This window comes from Phasianus colchicus, chromosome 11, assembly GCF_987193195.1.
Source record: "Phasianus colchicus chromosome 11, bPhaCol1.hap1.1, whole genome shotgun sequence".
Taxonomy (NCBI): domain Eukaryota; kingdom Metazoa; phylum Chordata; class Aves; order Galliformes; family Phasianidae; genus Phasianus; species Phasianus colchicus.
Window position 1 is genome coordinate 4,823,918 of NC_143446.1, and position 21,049 is coordinate 4,844,966.

The following is a 21,049-nucleotide window of genomic DNA, read 5'->3' on the forward strand; positions in this document are numbered from 1 at the left end:
CCCAAATGCAGTAATTACATTATATTAATTTCCTCTTCCCTTCCAAGTACATAGTTACAGAATTTCTAATATAATCTGAAAATGTCACTCTCACAATATTTCCCACTTACGGATTCTGAAATTATTCTATTTATGATCTCATGACATCCATGTTCACACGTTCTATGCAAACATGATGCATATGTTGACTGTTCTGTACAATGCCACTCGATCCACGCTGTTAAAAGTGGCACTTTTCCAACATCGCAGGTAGAAAGTTAAGGTCTTTCAAAATGATGTAATGCTTGCTAACTGTATTTTTCCACTGCTATTAAAGAGGTCTCAGACTCTATCCAGATGGCTGTGCTCCTACAATGGATTCCTATCTTTACTTCCATTGAACACTTTTTATCCTTCTTTGTCAGTCTGATTTTTATCCCTCCTATTCCTTCTAAATCCTTTTTAGTTTATTACACTTTTTTTTGATGGCAGAAGACCACGACACCACTTCTGTCTTTTTTTCCTGGATTTTATGTGGCTTTTAATCTACAATTATCTCTCTTTGGTATTCACTTTCATGGTTTTCCCACTTTTATATTTCTCAGGCTTCTCCTGTTTTGTTGCTGGCTGTATAACAGTACACACTGATACGAAACCTCATGATTTCTTGTGTTTATTAACTTCTTAGATCACATATTTTTCTACAATAAGTACTTTTTCTACATCTCTTCTGTAATTTTCAAGTAATTGTATACATCTTTCTAACAGTAATGTGGCAAGTAATATGAATTAAATTAATTATGGTCTCTTTAGTCTTATTTTTCCTTCTACATCAGGCAATCTATGGGAATGTCCTGAGTTGTCATAAAGATTTCCCTATATAATGTTTTAGTAGATTTTTCTATATCCTCTGATATTAAGTGGTGGTCTCCCTGAGTCACCAATATCCTGGCAACCTTAAAATCCTTTTATTTACATTATTTAGTTATTTATTTATCTGTCTATCACTTCAGTCAAGACATGGAATTCACGGTATCATCCTTTTAATTTACTCTGAAAATTAATTTACTCTGAAAAATAGGCTTACCCTCTTCATCAGAGCATGTCAAAGAGTAATAACAACAAGGCTAAGTAGGTGCAGGTGTAACCAGTTTTCGTTTGTCACTTTAATCCAGGAACAAAACTGTGCATGAAAAACGTTGTCTTACCACAGTCTGTATGAGAGCACATTTAGTCCCCAGATCTTTTGTGACTTCTGTGAAATATTTATCAGTCTCTCTTGTGGAATACTGTCAGTGTTTATGCCTTTAAGCCTCTACTTAGAGAAATATGCACTATTTGCATAGATTCCTTTGAAAGAAAAACCTTGGGAACACTTAATTAAATTTTCAAGCAGACCAATTAAATAACTGTTCAGTGGACAATTCTGCAATGTTACTTCACTGTATTCAACTGAACACCCCTGCCTGAAATATTCTAGAGACCAGCAAATTATAGGAAGAGGCTCCTTTTCTTAAACCTCTTAAGATAAACGTATTTAAAGAGAAAGATGAGCAACTGATGTTCGAATATGTACAGAATAGTGATGTACTAAACCTGAAAAACTTAGGTTAAACAACAGCAGAACTTTGGACTGACTGGTCAGTTTTAAGGGCAGCAATGTGACAGTGCATAGAAATTACTGTAGGAATGGAGTACTTCCCTTTTCATTAGAATGTATGGCTCTTGTAAACCTGCTATAATAATGACTTTTGCTGTAAATGTATTATAGTAATTTTTTCTTCGACGTTATAGAATTCATCATTATTTGTACTGGTGGCAATGTAAACTCTTATGAAGAGTGAAAATAATTTTACATAAAACTCAAATATGAAATTCTAATTGCACATATTTTTAACTGTGTTTTACTTTGTAGTAATTGCTTCTTTCTGTTTACAGGTTTGGTGATGTCTGCCATCACTGTAATCATTTTGGTACTATATTTTGCCATTGACACCTTTGTGGTGAAAAAGAAACAGTGGTTACCTGAGTGCACTCCTGTCTATGTTCAGTATTTTGTTAAATTCTTCATTATTGGTGTTACTGTACTTGTGGTTGCTGTCCCTGAGGGTCTTCCACTTGCTGTCACTATTTCTTTGGCTTATTCTGTAAAGGTAAGAAACATTCAAAATAATTATAGGAGAAAAATACCTTTCTTTCTAGTTAGCTAGTGGGTTATTCTTCAGCTTTTGTTAGGTTTGATTGAAGTTGGCCTGTAAATTAATGTCATTAAAATGATAATGAGGGAGAAATTTCCTTAAAGTATTACTTTGAAAGTACTTCTGACAAAACAGAAAAATGCGTTTGTATGCTAACTCAAGTCTTTTAAACTTCACAGTTTTCAAACAACAGAAATCCCTGCTTAGTTTACAAAGTTACCAGGAATTTATTGAGCAGGGCTTACTTTGAGAGTAGTGTAGGCTTTTAGTGTAAGTTTGTCTTCAGACTTGCTTCTGCAATAGTAAAAAATTTTGACAAGGATTTGAAGTTTTCGGGATTCTTTTTTTGAAGGAATACAATTCTTCTTAAATGCAGTTATATTGGTTTTTAGCCAGTGTAAATGATTCTGTCAGGAAATTAAATAATGACAGGCCTTACACAAACATTCTAGCAATCCCAGGTGAAAATTCTGTAATTTATTTCCACTTAGCAGGTAAATAACATATGAACATTATGAAGAAGTACCTTGATTTATAGGTAGTCATTTCTTATTAGGGAAAAAAAAGAGCAGATCTCAGCCATGTGATTTTGCCAGTAAGGAGCCTAACTGCTTTAAAAATATTTTCCCATGCTCCTGATGGCCTTCACACAGTGCATGCAGCACATCCATCCTTGTGTAACTGTGGGTGCAGTATCAAACATATTGGCTTCAGCTTCAGCAGTATCATACATATTGGCTTCAGCTGGTGACACTGTGTCCTGTAAGCATTAGGTATTGCTCTGAAAGTTAGGGTCAGGTGATTGGGCACAGAGGTTTTTAATATTGAAAAAGTATGAATATATAACATATAACTCCAGGCAGACTTTCTAACCAGTGAAAAATATGCAGTATGGAATGGTGGTGGATTTTTTAAGTCACTGGTGATTATTTTGGTTTGGTTGGTTTGCAAGATGTGTAGTCACTCTGTGTGATGTAAGGTGACACTGGTATTGGAAATGATATTAAATAAAGGCTAAAAAGTTTGACTAGACTTTCAAGGTTAAAATATAGAAATATGAATAGTTTACAGGATAGCTTCTCAATCATCTTCTGTGCATATACTGCTGTTGAATTACTAGGTAACCTATGCTACTAAGTATTCCTGATTGATCTCTAGGTTTAGGAGTTTAGGTTTAGGAGAAAAACAAAACAAAGTATGTAAAATTGCACAGTTTTCTAATATTTGCTATAGTTATACTGTTTTAAAAATCCTATTATCTACAGTATTTCCAGTACTTTAGCTAATCTTTGCTGTTCTACCTATTCCTTAAAATATTTATCGATGATAAAAGGATAGAACTATTTCATTTGATCAAAAAAACTATTCCAGGGATGGTCAGGGCTTGATTGTCTGTAAATACAGTACTAATTACTGGACACAAAATACTGATTGAGCTTTACATGCTAGTGAGCAAGATATACTTTCTTCCTTTGTATGACTGATGTTTAAGATTTGTCAAAGCAAATCTTGAAGTTATTATTACTATTTTTTTTTTCCCCTCAGAAAATGATGAAAGATAACAATCTGGTCCGCCATTTAGATGCCTGTGAAACTATGGGTAATGCTACAGCCATATGCTCTGACAAAACAGGGACACTAACAACCAACCGGATGACAGTCGTCCAAGCCTATATTGGTGATGTGCACTACAAAGAGATCCCTGACCCTGATTCTGTACCTGCTAAGACCCTTGAATTACTGGTTAATGCAATTGCTATCAACAGTGCTTACACTACAAAAATTCTGGTGAGTAGTTGTTTTTTCTTTTCTCCAGCAGTAAAATGAAACAGGGTAGAAGGAGTCATAACTTGTGAAAGCATTATTAATTCCTTAACATCCTGCATGAATTGTTAAATGCTGTTGAATTCCTCAAGATGAGAGCAGAGGCTGTGAAAATACTCATGTGGGCTTCTTTTTTGAGAACAGGGTTGTACTTGTATATACAAGACCATGCAATATTTTAAAACATTTTACTGCCAGCAGATTGGGATGGTCCAACCTGTGTGCTGGTATCTTTACTCATGAAACGAGTTTTCACTGAGGCTTCCTATCCGTAAAATTACTTCTGTGTGAAATCTTCAATTAATTCTTCAGTAACACAAGTGGGATTGGTTGTATCAGTGAATAGTCCTTCTTGTTACATTTTCAAGTGAATTATGACTCCACATGTTTTATTTACTCACTGAAGGAGGACAAAATGGAAAAATCTGGTGGCTTGTGCCATTAGACTTTTCTGTATATGACTAGTAAGAGACTGAAAACTTTTGCAATTTCAGTAGATGTTTTCTTTGAAAGGTCAAACTTATTCTGACCAAACACCTTTTTAGCTTGTGAGTTTATGCACTGCCCTTTTTACAGATCAGTAACGAGCTGAGCTGCATCATATATGCACCTCATAATATTTTAAAAGTAGGGTTTTTTTTAAGCACAATCACAAAAAACAGTCTTTGGAATACTGTGAGGCACCCACTGTTCTGTTCTCACTGAAAGCTCTCTGGAAATAGAGCAGATTTGAACTACTTTCTACACTGGGAGGACATGAATCCTTCAGCAGCTCAAATAGGGACTGTTTGTTGCCTCCTTGCAGCTGAAACCAGCCCTTAATGAACACAGCTCTTCTGTTGCTCTACAAGGACAAGTAGCTGGAGTAGACAACTGAGGTCAGAGCTACTCCTTTTGACTTGAAGTTCAGATACTCTGGAAATGCAGAGCTCACTCAGCTACATACCATTTTCAGCTGTGAGGATCCAAATAACAGCATCAGTTCTCACTTGAATCCTGGGTCTCATTCTTTTTCTTATGATCTGTCCAGGTCCAAGCCAAACAGGTTAGCCAAAATGAAAACAGGCCTGCCTTTCTTAGGTGGTTCAGTATAAATGCTACATAGATATTTTATGGCAGTGGCTTTTGGAAATCTAATTTACACAAATTGAAAATTAGCAGGAATGTTTTGTTGTTCATGAGCATGCTTTCATACATCAGTGTAACGTTGGAGAGAGGAACATATATCTTAGTTATGTTAATATGGTTATAGCCCTCGTAAGTCTAGGTGCTTCCTCCTGCAGGAATTGAAATGGAACCAAACTCTGCCTCTGTACACACACTGGAATTAAAAAATGGAAATAGAGACAAATAGGAATGAAGGGCAATAGGTTGATATGGACATTGTTGTTTGTATACTTGCTAGTTGCCAATATCAGTTCTAGCTGTCACTATGGAGTTCAGCACTGGTAGGGATTTAAGAGAATGTTACCAGCACTGGCAGAACTTGTTCATTTCTGAGATGATGTGGCACAGAACAGCAGACTGCTGGTTCAGGTAAGTGCAGCTGGCAGAGTAAGACTTAATGTCAGCTGCACCTCAGTTGTTCAGCATTTTGCTGTTTGTTTTGAATGCTTGAAATCAAACACAAATGAGATGTGTGTGTTCAACTTCATGCTGTTTCAGACTCTCATCTGAAGTTTTAGCTTTCTAGATGAGATGTGGGAAGATATTAGACCACTTTCCAAAGTGTCATGTGTATAATATATATGTTTAATATCCTCTCTCTTGTGGCATCAGTTTCATTTAACAGAAAAATTCCTGATTAATAGTAGTTGTAAAATTTCATTGTGATCTCACTATAGGTGTTGTTGTTTTACATTTTCTTTCCTGTTAGCTAAAATCATTCCTTCTCACTGAAAAGATTCTTGTGTGCCTGTTAGGAGTCAGCGTTTCACTACTGCAGTTATTTTATGCCTTTGCACAGATCGATTCTATTCAAAATTAATAGATGCAGCCATTTATTCTCTGGAAATCACAGGATGCTCTGGGATACTGGAACATAACAGTATATAATTAGTGGTCATTTTTTAGCTATTATAACAGCATCATAAGGTCAAACCTTGAAGCGTGGACCCCAGGAGAATACTCCAGTATCAGAGAAGGTGGTTGTTACAGCAAGCTTAAGCTAAAGTTTATGATAGAAAATACTGTTTCAAAGCCCTTACTACAATTTATAAATAAATACAGAAAAAAAATACAGAGCAGAATCAGGTAAAGGATGCAGAATTATTTTTCTAAATGTTAATACTGAACACATGCTTTTGCACTCATTCTTAGAGTGTATTCAGTAGAATGGTGAATATCAGCTCAGACCCATAGGGTGTATGAGAAAATGTCATAACAACTGAATTTTAGATATTAGGACATATTTTACATACATTATTAGTGATCAGTTATGTGCATGCTGTAAATGCTCACTGCGTGAACTTCTGTTCAGAGTGATCACATATAGGACCTATGTGCTCTGCTGAGTGAGAAATGTTTCATCTTGCCTTATCTTTTGATTAAGGGGCAACTGAACCATTGATAAAAATATAAAAAGAAAATAATACCAGTGCTTGGAAGAAAAGACTTGAAGTTCCCTGAGAAATTAAAAAGAAGTTATTCTAACCAAACAACTGCAAAGTTATATATAATTCTTTTCAGAGCTTCTCAAGGATTAAAATGTTCTCTGAGCTGTTTTTGCATTCTGTTAGTCTCTGAGCATCCTCAGTGCTGCTCTTATGCTGTTTACGTGAAGATGTTTTCCAGAAAGCCTGTTTTTCCCCAGTATTACAGTTTTATGTAGCTTTAACTACCAAAAGTATAAATTGGACTTAATAATTTTTTGGAGGTAAGCTGTGACAAAGGCTGTAAAGCAATTCTTAGTCTGAAAACAAAATGTCCATTTTGGGAATGACTCAATTTCACTTGGTTCGAAAGCACAGTGACCTTGAATATCATGGAGCAATAATGAAATACAGACTCCGTATGGCAAAAGTAGTGATTTGAGCTTTTGCATGCATTAATACAGTTCTAGATAAGTATGAGGGCTGCTCCGAAAGTAATGCCTCCTATTTTATTATGTTGGTTTGTGATGTCAGAGGCAGATGTTGGGAGTAAAGCAGTATTCCGTAACAGTTTGTTGCCATAAGAGAAATGGCAGCAAAGGGCACTCTGACACAATGGTGTCTGACATGGAAGTACATATGAAGCAAAAAAGTGTCAATGAATTCTTCCATTCAGAAGAAATAGCACTCATTGGTATTCACTGACATTTGGCTGAACATCTATGGAGACCAAACGGTGGATGTGAGCTCAGTGAGGCAGCAGGTGATGTGTTTCAGCAATGGCAACAGTGGGTCACCTCTGCTGCTGTAGATTTTGATGAGTGTGGCATGCAGGCTTTTTCTTGTTCATCTCTGGCACAAACGCAGAGCTCATGGTGAGGACTGTGTTGAAAAACACGTTTTGTAGCTGAGAATTAGCTCTATTAGACTGTTACTGTGCTCTTTGTAGCTTCTAAAGTTTCCATGGAAATAAATAGGAGGCTTTACTTTCAGAGCATTATTTTCTTTATTCTTCTTTATTTTTCTTCTAATTTCCTGGAATCTGTCAGAGGGCAAAGATGACATGCTTGCTGGACAAGTATAATGTGTTCTTATTAAAAGGAGGTCATGTCTCACATTTAGTTGTGGGATTTTCAATACAAATGGACTTGCCTGAACCAGTCATTGTCATGATTTAACACAGGCATTTCAATGAGTACTTGATAGCTGCCTGAGGAGCAAAAAAAGAGAGCTACTTATCCTTGTATTAGGTGAATATCAGCACTGAGAGGGCTGTTTTCAGTTCTGAGGATCTGGGGCATCATTTACTGCATTTTATGGTGTGCAGCATAGTGTATTGACATCCTTTTACTGAAGCTGTTGAAGGAAGAAGACACATGTCACAGAAAAGTGCAGAACATTCACTGCCTTCCACAGCTTACAAAATGAAGTAAATGTTTATCTGTGGGTAAATATTAGCTAACGAAGTGCCCCTGTACAGCTTTTTGAACAATAAGGGCTTTATTGGATAAAACAAAGGTGGTGAATTAAAATATATATATATATATTGCTGTCAGAACAAAGAAAGCAATGTATTTCCTGTTTATTGTAAAGCACAAAACCACCTGCTTATGACACTGACATGTCTCTAAGAAAATAGTGAAGTTTGCCAAAGTTGCCAGCACCCAAACTCCCACTACATTCTGACCAGATGAGACTCTTCACAGTACACTCTTACAGGCCTGTACTCACAAGGCTTTAGGTTTGAAAACCGGAAATATTCCCAGCAAGGAGCAAACAGGAGTTCCCCACAAACTTCCCAGGGAAGGGGATCTGTCAATGGGAGAATGATGCTGAGGATGCAGGCTGGTGTGCAGCGTAGCCACAGGATGGGACTGCAACACAGATTCAGCCATTTGTATTTACCAGGAGAAAAAGAAAGGTGTTAATTCACCTTATTACCTTTTGTAATTACTTTTTCATGCATATATAAAGGAAGATCTTATGAGAATAAGTGGAACTAAATCCCTAATGTCATACTGAAAGCAGTTCAAGAGATTTTGGCACAGGGTTTTATTGTTAAGGATAAATAGTTATTTTAACTAATTGTCTGATGCAGAAATACTGGAATGAATACAATTCATACTTTCTTGGTGAAAAGAGGTGGAGGGAGGCTGACAGAACAAGTTGGTAACCCATAATATGACAGCCATAAGAAGAAATTGCATTCTACAGAACTGAAATTGTCAAAGTGATGGAGAATAAGGTTTGAGCACAATAGCTGCTTCACATGAATAAATGAGCTTCTACAGTGGGTACTGACAGCACAGATGTAGAGGCCAGTGGAAGGGTTCTTTTCATTTGTGAGGAATGTATTTGCATCCAAAAGTAGGACAGCTATCTAGGTTGTTGGGAGACAGCGTCCCATCAGAAAGTCTTCAAAGAGGTATGTGAAGTTCAACGTTTACTTTGCTTTTATCAAATTGGTTTTAAAAACATCAAATTTCAAGGCTTAATTTGGAAACTTGTTGCAGCTGAAGCATGGCCTTGTCAACAGACTTGCCCCGATCTGGTGGCCTGTAGTAGACCCTGACCACCAGCTGTCCCTCATTGCTCCTATTCCTAATCTTAACACACTGGCTTTCAACCTGTTCCTGACTGCTTCTGAGGGAGCTCCTCGCAGTACATCCACTTTTTAACATAGAGGACAACTCCCTCACCCTTTCTACCTTGCCTATGCCTTCTAGAAAGCCCTCAGTGGTAATTCTTCCAGTTACGTGAATCATCCCACCATGTTTTTTTGATAGCAGTAAGGTGATAGTTTTCAAGTGCATCAAGATTTCCAGCTCCTTCTGCTTATTTCACACACTGCATGCATTGGTATAGTGGCATTCCTGATCCCTTTAACATCTTTCCAAGAGACATAAAGTCTTTTTTGATGTTCTATAATTTCCTGTTTGCCAGCCTCCTGTGACCCAGCTTAAAAGAACTGAACAATTCATCTTGTCTATTTTATTTTTGAAGTGATGGAAACAAATTCTCATTAATAATACATATTTATATGTATAAACTATTTGTATAATGTATATACTATGTATGTACTATGTACATAATGTATATACTATTCAGCCAACAGAAATTCACTGTCATTTCCCTTTACTTTTCATAATTTAATCAATTTCAATATAGTTAAGGTCTTCTTGGAAGCTTTAAAGCTGTATTCAAAAACATGGATAATTTGGAAGTTTCTTAATGAACAAAAAGAAAACAAACACGTCCACAAAAAAACCCCACCAGAATTAGTAGGTTAGTTTGTAGATTTTTCCCTAAATTTTCCCTAGATTAATTTAAAAATTTTTCAGGGCAAGAAAAGAGGATGGAAATCTCGTATCTTTTCAACAGTAGATGCTTGCGGCTCTCCAATTCTTGTCTTATGCAGCACAGACCTCATCTTTATATCTCTAGGTACCTGTATGTGTGTGTATTTATACAGGATCACTGATCATTAATGTATTGTTGTCCTGCTGAGAACTATCACAGACCCATAGAATCTTTGAGTTGGAAGGGACCCTTAAAGGCCATCTAGTCCAACTCCACTGCAGTAAGCAGGGATGCCTACAGCTCCATCAGGTGCTCAGGGCCCCATCCAGCCAGACTTCAAATATCTCCAGGTACAAGGCATCCATCACCTCTATGGGCAACCCGTGCCAGTGCCTCACTACCCTTATTCTAAAAGAACTTCTCCCTTATATCCAATCTAAACGTCCTCTGTTTCAATTTGAAACCATTTCCCCTGCTAAAGAGTCTGTCTCCTTCCTTCTTACAGACCCTTTAGATACTCAGGACTCCCTGCAGCCTTCTCATCTCCTGGCTGCACAGCCCCAGCTCTCAGCCTGCCCTTATAGGGCAGGTGTTGCATCCCTCTAATCGTTTTTGTGACCCTCCTCTGGATGCAACTTTAAAGGTCCACATTTCTCATGTAAAGTGAAGTCTTGTATTCAAAACAGAATAGAGTCTCTAAAATTAGAGATTGTTTAATTTCTTACACCACGCTCAAAAGCCAAAAATCAGATAATGCCATACCTATAAACAGAAAATATCAGAATTTGTATTTCCTGAGGCAACACCAAATGATTCCGTATTTTACTGCAGCTCTTTGCCAAGGACAATTAGACTCAGTGAAACTGCAGTTGGACGTCACTAGAATTCTCTTCTTTATTCAGAGGAGAACCATGAGAAAATAGCTTTTATTCTTTGAACTACAGTTTCAGTTAACATGGTAGTTAAAAGTGGAAAAACATTTTTACTTATGGTCTTCTTTGAACCTCTACATAAGCACTTGTTTCTTGCATTAAAAAATCACAGATAAAATTACTGTTTCTTTTTATTTGATATGAATGTTCATGTCAGATCTTTTTTTTTTCTATGTAACTTCTGCCGTTACTATTCACAGTGTTCCAAGTTAAAATAGATACCTGCCCAACAAACACACATACAAAACTAAGGAAAGAATGGGAACAGAAAGGGTTAAAAAAAAAAAAAATTAAATTGAGTGAATGGTGTGTCCTAAATTCTATATTATTCCTTCTGTGGTTCCTGCCATTAATAGTAAGCAGCAAATCTAACTGGCAGCTCCAGCTGTTGACTTGAGTAAGTCTGTGAGAATGATTATCCATTCATCTGCTGTCAGGCAGGGTTGACTCATACATTTGAAAGCAGATCAGGTTTGGGGAAGGAGTGGCAGTGGAGGAAGGAAGGGATGTGAAGAAAGCAGAATGTCACAGTGAGGATGCATTGAGAGGGGAAAGGGTAAACGTGGAATATAAGGAAAAAAGATGGTTAGACCTTGGTTAGACCACAGCAGCAGGAGATTTGCCTATATTGTGTGCTGCACAGTCAGTGTGCTCCCCTTTGTGCTTTTGTTTGTATGAGTATTTTTGGAATGGATTTCATTTCATTTTGGTGACAGCCCGAGCAGAGATCATCCTTTATAATGGTTTTCTTGCCTCGACTTTCTTTCCTCCAGCAGCGCTCAAAAATACATTCCACCTTTAGACAGAGTCAAGATTTCAGTATCTTTAAGACTGGGTCAGGCAGAGGAGGAGGAGTGCTATTTGGCAGCCATTTTGTGTGAATATGGATCTGTGGAGGGTTTTATCCTTACGTAATAATCCTGGAAATTAGCAAACAGTAAGAAACACCTGGGATGAATATCTGTAACGTAGCACACGTGATGGCACTAGGGGCTGCCTCCTGGTCAGCTGGCATTGCAGCAGGCAATGTGGAGCAAAGGGCCTGAGCCTTCTTTTGCACTGTGGAGTACACTGGGAATGTAAATCCATTACTGGCTGCTTTCAGCGTGTTGTCTCGGTTGCAGAAATTGGTGAAAACTGTTTATCCTCTTGTTTTTTAAATGCTCAGGTGATGGCATTGAAATATTCCCTTGAGCATTTCTCAGTCTCTAGATAAATGCTGCATTTGATCCGTTTAAAACTAAAAGGTTAATGCCAATCTGACTAATTACTTGGAAAATAAACAGTATTACTTACACAAAGTTACTTCTCAGATAGCAGTGCCAGCAACTGTCTCTTACAATGTTGTACAAATGCCACGCAGTGGTGGTTGGGATTGGGTAAATGAAAGAAAACATGAAGTCTTACAAGAGTTCAGAATTTTCCTGGTGAGCGATGGTTCCCTGCTCAATTTAAAGCTCCCTGTCTCTAAGTGAAGCATGAAATTCACTTTTCTAGAGTTCCAGCCTTGATCTTATTGTCTTTTTGTACAATGGACCAATTGCTTAGATGATGGAAACGTTTTTCCAGCACTACCCAATTTGTCCCTTTCCATCTTAGTTGTATTTTCGAAGTGCAATGCACTGTAAATTTATTGCTAAAAATTCACGTGATTTGATGAAAATCAGATTCAATTGATTTCTACAGATCTGTGTATTTCTAAGAGTTTTAATTTCATTTTACCTTTATCAGTGAATTCTATTTCTGTATTTTGTTTGCAGTGTTAGACAAATACATAACATAGGTGTGTGTTATAGATGAGGCAGTGGGACTTTGCAGGCAAAGTATCTTTCTGTATATGAATGAAAAAAATTCCTTGATGTTTTTCTTTAAAACTTTTTTTGATAAACATTTTATCAGAATAATCTAGACAGGAGAAAACAACGCACAGCATGCATATCATTTGCTGTGTAAATAATAATTATTAGAGATAACAGATCATGCAGTTAATTGTCTCTGCTGTAGGAATGGTAATTAGCAGAAAGTAATGATCTTCACACATGGCTTGCCATTGAAGTATTGTATAATATGAGGTACAAATGCAACTTTTCTTACTAAATGAGCTACTGAGTTAATAACTGAGATGTTTAGGACAGATCAGGGGTACAGCACAGGATGTGTGATGCCCATCACACACTCCCTGTGGTCAGGATGCACGAGTGCTGTCCTGCAAGCTGAGAGCATTTTTTAATAAAGCCTCCTCTTCTGAGAGTTGTATGGGGGGGGGTTGGAATGGCATCAGCTGCACAGAAAGCTCCTTCGCAGTTGTCTGTGGGGTGGATTTACCTAAGCAAAGCGGGATTAGGGAGCAGAGATCAGAGCAGGGCCATTCTGTAAATCTGCTGTTGACATTGCTACACGCTACGGAAGGATGGATTTTTTCATTTCTGGCTGGGTTGGCAGAAGCAAGGCGGGTTCCCACAGTATGGTGAAATGCTGTATGCAGAGGGTGTGCGAAACACACAGACAGAGCTACTTATTTCTCCTAAGTGCTTCTTATGCAGAAAAATATAGTTGCAAAGGAACCTGGCAATAGGCAGCCTGTGAGTGCAGACAAGACTGTTCTTAGTTCCTTATCTTTTTCTTTATAAAAGGTGACTGCTGTGCCTTAGTAACACTTGCATATGGGAAAAGAAGATGGATGAATGGTCCTACACTGTACAGTATAGCCTGACATATAGCTGAAAGTTGATGATACAGTTGAATTAGATTTATTTTCTTCATACTAGAGAAAACAGTGATTTATAAAACCGTATTCCTACTGGCCTTGTTTGCCTTCACAATTTAGTAATTGCAGATTCAGATTTTTCCCATCAGAATAATTAATCACTGCAAGATTATAAACAAGACTGACAGTGACTTAAAAGCTTTTTGTTACTAGAATGATAGCTTTTCTTTTTCTTTTCTAGTTTTCCCATTTAACTCTATGAGAATGAATAAATTAGGTTTTTAACTTGTCATGATACAAGTTTTTGTATCACCTTGCATAGAATTTTCTTTTATGTTACTTATGTTACCTTCATGTTCGTCTTTTCCCCTGTTCCTGTGCTGGTACAGGACGATTCAGTTCTAAGGATAAATGCCAGTTATTTCCAAACATACCTGTAGATGAAAGCAGGCTTTAGAAGAACCCTTTCCTGCGTGATATTACAAAATGTTTTCATCTAGATAGACAAATACTACTCATAGTTGTCTGATGATTTTTAGGATCCTTTTTAAAAGATTATTATTTCATTAAAAATGGGTTGCACAGTGAATGATTCTAACACGCGTTTCTTTTCATGCCTGTGGCACCCTGCTGTGATAGTCATCACACTTTGGAGCTCATTATTAACACTGGCTCGAATTCAGTGTTAGCACTTTGTAGGGGATATTATCACAAAGCAGATTTTCTTGATGGGAGCTTTTGTTTTTTTGTGAGTGGATATAAACCACTTACTTCAGGCATCTATTCTATGAAATAGATTACTTTCGCATTCTCTAATCTGTTTTAATGTAGATTTCCCTTATCATCAGGAACAGAAATACAATAATTTCACATGTGATAATTTAATACCAGCTTTATAAAAATGGCAGAGGTTTTATAAGCAAATAATGATGCAAAAAAAAAAAAAAAAGGCTTATTAAAAACAATATAAGATGAATCACAATATAATGTTTCATAATGAAATACAGCATTATTTCTCTTCAGTACAGAAGTTACATAATTATATATTATATACTATGCAGTTTGTGGAAGGTTGTCTTTTTATTACTGGAATGTTGCATCAAGTCCTTTCTGCAGTCAGAGTCCAGCAGATGAAACTCCACAGGTTTTCAAAAGATGCCATGAGTATTTTAATATATTCAGAAGGATGCTGTTTTCTTTAGCATCGCTGAAGAAACGACAGACTTGTTTTGGCAGACACTTTGCAGAGAAAATTAAGCTTTTAGAAGGTAATTTTTAAAATTTCAGAAGTTTTTTTTTTAAAAAAGTACTATTACTAACCTGTCTCATATGTAAAGGCAAACACAGTATGGCTGGCTTCTGGCAATTCTTTAGGAAGATACTGTGACACTTAAATCCATCTGAAATCATGAATGAATGTTGGGCAGTAGATGTAGCTCGTTGCTCATAATTCTGGATTAAAGTCTTGAGTGTGTTAAAAAGTTCCACTGCATATTTCTCATATCAGTGTTATTTTTCTGTGGTTTCTACTTTTTATTCAAGTGAGCAGATAATTAAGTTACTTTACACTTCCCTTCACTCCAAAGGAGAAGGACTGACAGTGTTCAGTGCTGATTTGCTAGTTACATTTCCAAAAGGTGAGAGACAAGTTGTCCTTAGAGAATTTTCTTTTAAGGACAAGATGTTCGAGCTCTCCGTCACTCTTTTACTATTTCCTTTTGAATGAACAATCAGATGAAAATTGGCTGCAGTCTCTCAGTCTGTTGTTCTGCCCAGCAAAGGCATCATTCATGGTATCCTGGAGAGGAACTGGCCAGAGGATGGAATTTATAATGTATATCAAACGTTACCCCACCAATCATGCAAAAAAATCCCTCTGAGAAAATATTAGATAAGCACTGCTATAATGTATTATATACACTTGAATTCCTGCATTTGCTTAACAAAAAAATAACAACAACCCTAACTAACCAAAGCCAATTTAAAAATAAGTTTAGCTGTTATGTGCAAGTATGGATTTAAAAAGGATGAGTACATTTTGTTTGATAAACAAAATAGCTGTTGCTAGTCTTTTCAGATTTATTTAGAAATGGATGCTTGAAGAACCCTTTTCCTTACTCTGGAAATGAATACTATAGATAGACATCTTCTGTAATTATGATAGGCTATAATCAGTAGCTTAAGTCAAGTGAAAAAAAAAAAACTTTATTTTTTATGTGGGTAGATTTGCTTTACAATTTGTAAATTCAGTTCCATAAACTATTCAATTTGTTTATGCTGCAACCAGAAAGTGAGCAGTAAGATGATTTTTGCTTTGGTTCGGTCTTGCTGAAAGTTCAGTTCTCCTATCTGAGCTATATTTAAAAGGCAGAAATAGACAATTCAAAGTATTGGCAAGTTTTGTATGTTTTGATACTGCAGACACAAACCAGCTACCTGTAAACAGTTCTATTTTGAAATTAAAACTTTTGATGTTCAAATGTAAAGGGCATTTTCTATTGTTTGATGTGATATGAAATTCTTATACGGTATGATCCTTACCACAGCTCTCTAATGAGGGTTTTTCAGATAATACATTAGCTTAAAACAGTGGTTTAATGTCTAGAACACACAAGAAGTTTTCCTTCTTTTCATTTCGATTAGCAAAAGGCATGGAGAAGGCTATGCCAATTAAAAAGAGTATATATATAGACAACATGGAATAGATGGTGTGATGCATTTCAGACTACTAAGTGAGATGATGATTTTCATTAATTCCTTATTACTTAATTTAAAGGGAGGAAGAGTAACATTTTGATGATGTCAATTTCAGGAGCACTGACTAAGGTTTTCACAGACAACCTTGGAGAGAAAGCCTTGTAATTCTAGGGAAAGAACCATTGATAGATTACTATGGTCTGTATCAAAATCCCTCAAAGGATGTTTTCCAAATGGATGACTGCTAGTGAGATCATTGTTAAACAGAAGAAAATGTCTCTTTCCTTCCTCAAAGCTAAAAAAATGAGGTTCTTGCCTTAAAGCACATGCATCAATGCTATTAATACTGGCAAAAACACAATTCCCCAGTAATTTTTCAGATTTGGTAATAACATTTTTAAATTGCAGAAGCTTCCCTGAAATTGAATTCTCACTGTCTGATAAATTCACCATTATGTGGTTTGTCTCCTGTTTCTGTTTTCCGTGTCTACAGCTGTTCATGCGATTCATGAAACCTGTCTAATAGCAGCACACAGTAAAGCCTCAGTTTAATAGACCTAAAACAAGGTAGCAGATGCTTGCTTGTCATTATGAAGGTACCAATTACAGTTCTTCAATTAAGTGCAATTTCTCTTTTGCGTTTGAAGAAAAATGTTCAACTTGTTTGTCATTCATGAAAATATAGCTAATTTTTCCAAAATTGTGGGACAAATTATTGGACAGTTATGAAATCTGTTAATCTGTTCTTAATTATGCTGAGTTTTGGTTTAGAAATGGCACATTCCTCACTCAGCTGTGTGCTCTAAAGATGTTCTTAATAGGAGAGAAGCACACTCTTGCATCTTTGTTAATAGCTAGCATTAACTGAAACCTTAGACTATATTTAAAGTAAATTGGTTGTTAATTAAAGTTAGTTAATAACAATTGTTGTGTTTAATTATTTTGATTATATAGGTTACTTGTCAACAGTTATAGTGCTTAAACAAAGCAGGGACAGCACTGGTACAAATCTAACAATTGCCATTTCCCTGTGAACGGACCACCCAAAAGAACAAGAGTGGAGGTTCTTGTGTCTCAGATTTGGAAACTGAATGCATTATCTTCAGAATTTGAGAGTTAAATTTTAATTCAATTGTGGAAGATATGAATGATTTTGATCAATAACAGTAGGAAGTCTTTTCATACAGACAAATAAGATCTGATGAATAATATAGTAAGACTGTTCTGAGGCAAATATGGAGAAAAAAGGGTCTTAAGGTTCATTTTAATCTGGCTACACTGAGGATATCCTAATCATAAGAGTATTATTATACAGTAGTGTTATTCATGGTTATTAAGAGTTCATTTTTTTACACTGTAACGTGGTTTACAAATGTGTCTGCAATGGGAGGCTGTACATAAGATGCATCCAGGCTCTTCTCAGTGATGGCCAGTGAAAGAATTCAAAATAGGTAATGAGAGAACACAGAACTAGAAAATTTCATTTAAACATAAAAAACGTACTTTACAGTCAAGATCAAACTTTAGAATAGGAAGCCAAAAGTTTTTAGAGACATTCAAAACCTGACTGGACACAGTGCTGAGCAACCTGCTGTTATTGAACCAGTTTTGGAAATGGCAATGGACTGGATGGTCCCTCAAAACAGACACGAATACCTTTCTGTCTCAAATATTTTGCATTTCTGTGAAAAAAGCACTGATATATCAACCTTTAACTCGTGTGAAGAAGAAACAACTTTCAGGCTCGCTATAGTATTTTTTGTCTCTATGCTTTTGTATTCAAGTGGATTAGACGTAAATTTGTCTTTCAATCTAAAAGGATACTTTAATTATTTGTTATTAAAGTTAAGGGCAAACTATTAGCTCTCTTTTTATGTTAAAATGGGTAACAGTCAATCAGAGAGGGAGTACAGAGGCTGTCACACCAGCCTTTCAGTCTGTTCTTCATGCATGATTTCATCTTTCATAACCACTCTTGGGGGAATTTATAGATAGTATAATTTTTTGCTCATTCCTGTTATGTGAGCTGAAACAAGCATGAGTCCATATTCACTGAGCCACATCACTGCTGCTCTCCTAACTTTGCTGTGCTGATAGGAAATGTCATGCTGCTTACTGCATTACATAATTACTGCTGGCCTCTTTTAATACAATGACTGCATTGCCATTATTTGAGGCAGCGAGAGATGTTAAAATATGCAGGTTTTATATCATGTTTTGTTTGGATAATCTGTATCCATCTCAAGTGCTAGAAATGAGAATTACACGAAAACACTAAAGTGTTGCATTAATTAAATAAATAGTTTTAGCATTTCAAAGTCTGTCCTCCAAATAGGAAGCAATGTGTTAAATGCTTACGACGCTAATCTGATGCAGGAAGCTACTGTACAGATATATTGTTTCTTACTCCCTATACAGTACTGAGACAAAAAATCCTACAACTAATTTGCTAGAAAGTCTGAAGAGATCTGTTAGTTAAATGGCGATTAAATAAGAAGATAGGGTCCTGTGCTGGGGGGCACTGCCAAGTGGCACTGCTGTCACTCAGCTGAGGAGCCTGCTTCTTGTCAGCTGAAGGGTGCAGCTCACGTCTGATGAGTCATAGGGGAATCTTTTAAACTGCTTCTCTCCTACTCAGTGCAGCTGAGCTCAGCAGTTTGTCCTGGTCAATAACTGTGAGGGATACGGAGGTAATCATGGCTTTAAGAATTTGAACAGGCAGCGGGTTTAGAGTTCTGATTTAGCCTTGACATGAAATATCAATACACAACTTCACTGTAGAACAGAGAGCTAAGTGATGTGATACTGCTGGCTGCATTTAGCAGGTAGTAATTAAGAAGACATGCAGTAAGTGGTTCAGTGAAAAGGCAGTTCTGCTGCCCACTAGTATTAAGTAACATCTTACAACTGCTATTAAACAATATTATTTACATTTCTAATTTTAATCTTCAGATTTTATCTTTTTTGAGACTGCTGAAACATATTTCAAGTGTTTTTGGTTTAGTTTGTCTAGAACGTCAGCCTTTGCTTCCAGAATGTACACAGTACGTCTTACATACATTTTTTGCTGCCTAAACTGAGTTCCAAATGTATGTGCCATGAGAAGCTTTGAAATGATGGAACCAAAAAAATGATGTATTTTGGAGCAAACCGATCAAAATCAGGATCCTTAATGGTTGTGGATGAAATTGGATGCAATTGAAATGCTCTGCTTGAGTTTGAAAGGAAGTAAAGGAAGAGATCTGTGTTGGTTTAACATATAACCATTTAAAATTCCATTGAAGGTATACAAGAGAAAATTTATTTTCTGATGAACACAGATGAATGGAAACACTTATGTTAGTCTAAGTTAAACCATTCAAAAAAATAAAAGCTTTTAAGTTTTAAATGTTGGGCTTTAAATCCAGTGAGCGAGATGAGAATGTGCATAAGGTTAACTCAGTCTGTTACTTCTGATGCCAAAACAGTTATGCAAGCAGCTCAAAGAAGTTAAAAGTTCTTTTTCAATCCCTTTATGCTGACCTCAATTCAAACTGACTTTTTATTTTAACTGAATTTCAACAGGATTGTCCCTTACAGTGATTATTATGAATGGCAAATATATTATCAGAAAGCATCCTCTATAATTTGATGTGTTATTTTCAGTGCTCTGTGTTAAAGAGACAACTTACTATTTGTTCATGTGAAAAGCCACTTAAAATTCCAAACAGTCTGAGGACAGACTGTGATCTTCCTCATCACTTAGTTATCTTATTCTGGAATTGTCCCCAAGAGGAGAGAGGATCAGAATCTGTACAAGATACAAAGACCTATTTTTATTTTAAGTATATTTTTTATTTCATTCTAAGCAAATTCATAGCTTTTTGATAGTATAGAGCTGAAAACAGTGATTTGTAGTGAATTTTATCTTCAGGATGCTGTATGTTTGTTTTTCTATATAGAAGTGTTTTTCAAGAGTTCTAATAAAATGTCTGCACTTGGCTAAATAAGCATTGTCCTAGTCATGTGGATAATTAACATGGAAGACGTAATCTGCCCAGAAGGTGTGAAGTCTTGCAGCAAAGAAAACTAATGGTGTCCTGAGCTACTCTAGGCAAAGTGTTGCCAGCAGGCTGAAGGAGGTGATTTTTTCCTCTCTGCTCAGCACTGAGACAGCTGGAGAACTTTGTCCAGTGTTGGGTTTCACAGTACAAGAAACGTTTTTGCCACTGAAGAGAGTCTAGTGAAGGGTCCCAAAGATGCTGAAGGAACAGGAGCATCTCTCTTATGAGGAAATGCTTAGAGAGCTGGGACCTCTCAGCTGAGCCTGGAGGACACTCAGGTGAATCTTACTCAATGTCTGTCCATCTCTGAAGGGAGCATGCAAAGAAGATGGACCCAGGCTCTTGTCAGTGATGCCCAGTTCAGGACAAGAGACAATGGGCACAAACTGGAACTCAGAAGGTTTTCTCTGAAAAACAGAAAATCTTTTTAATGGTGAGGGTGGCCACTGAAACAGGTTACTGAAGGGGGTTGTGGATTCTCCCTCACTGGAGGTATTTAAAGGCATCTGGACGAGGTGTTGAGCAAGAGGCTCTAGGTGGCCCTGCTTGTGAAGGGAGGTTGGACAAGTTGACCTCTAGAGCTCCCTTGAAACCTCATTCTGTGACTCTTTGGTTAAAGTAAAGAATTGAAATTTTTCATGATTTAATTTGAAAAATGTATTTTCCTCTGCTTGTCTGTTGTGAATGGACATTTCATGTCTATTCATGTCCAATGCAATAAGGACATAATCTAGCAAAGTTAGTTTATGATTTTCACAGAAGTGGTAAATTTATGATC

General features: G+C 36.6%; 1 protein-coding gene and 1 long non-coding RNA gene across 22 annotated transcripts in view; one reads left to right on the plus strand and one right to left on the minus strand.

Annotated features, from left to right (window-relative positions):
• Nucleotides 1-21,049, plus strand: part of ATP2B2 (ATPase plasma membrane Ca2+ transporting 2) — a 393,147-nt gene that overhangs the window by 318,949 nt on the left and 53,149 nt on the right. For all 17 annotated transcript variants that reach the window (XR_016470063.1, XM_090148058.1, XM_090148043.1 and 14 more), the window contains 2 exons: nucleotides 1,918-2,132; nucleotides 3,723-3,965. Coding sequence is in view for 16 of the 17 variants with exons in the window: in XM_090148058.1 (XP_090004184.1) it covers nucleotides 1,918-2,132; nucleotides 3,723-3,965 (458 nt within the window). In the remaining variant the exon portion in view is untranslated. The remainder of the gene's footprint in view (nucleotides 1-1,917; nucleotides 2,133-3,722; nucleotides 3,966-21,049) is intronic.
• LOC116239166 (uncharacterized) overlaps nucleotides 1-21,049 on the minus strand; it is a 114,061-nt gene that overhangs the window by 10,012 nt on the left and 83,000 nt on the right. For 3 of the 5 annotated variants that reach the window (XR_016470068.1, XR_016470067.1, XR_016470069.1), the window contains 3 exons: nucleotides 13,881-13,965; nucleotides 4,948-7,948; nucleotides 2,005-2,124 (listed from right to left, as the gene is read on the minus strand). This is a non-coding gene — a long non-coding RNA (uncharacterized LOC116239166). The remainder of the gene's footprint in view (nucleotides 1-2,004; nucleotides 2,125-4,947; nucleotides 7,949-13,880; nucleotides 13,966-21,049) is intronic. The other 2 variants (XR_016470070.1, XR_016470071.1) reach the window with 2 other exon arrangements.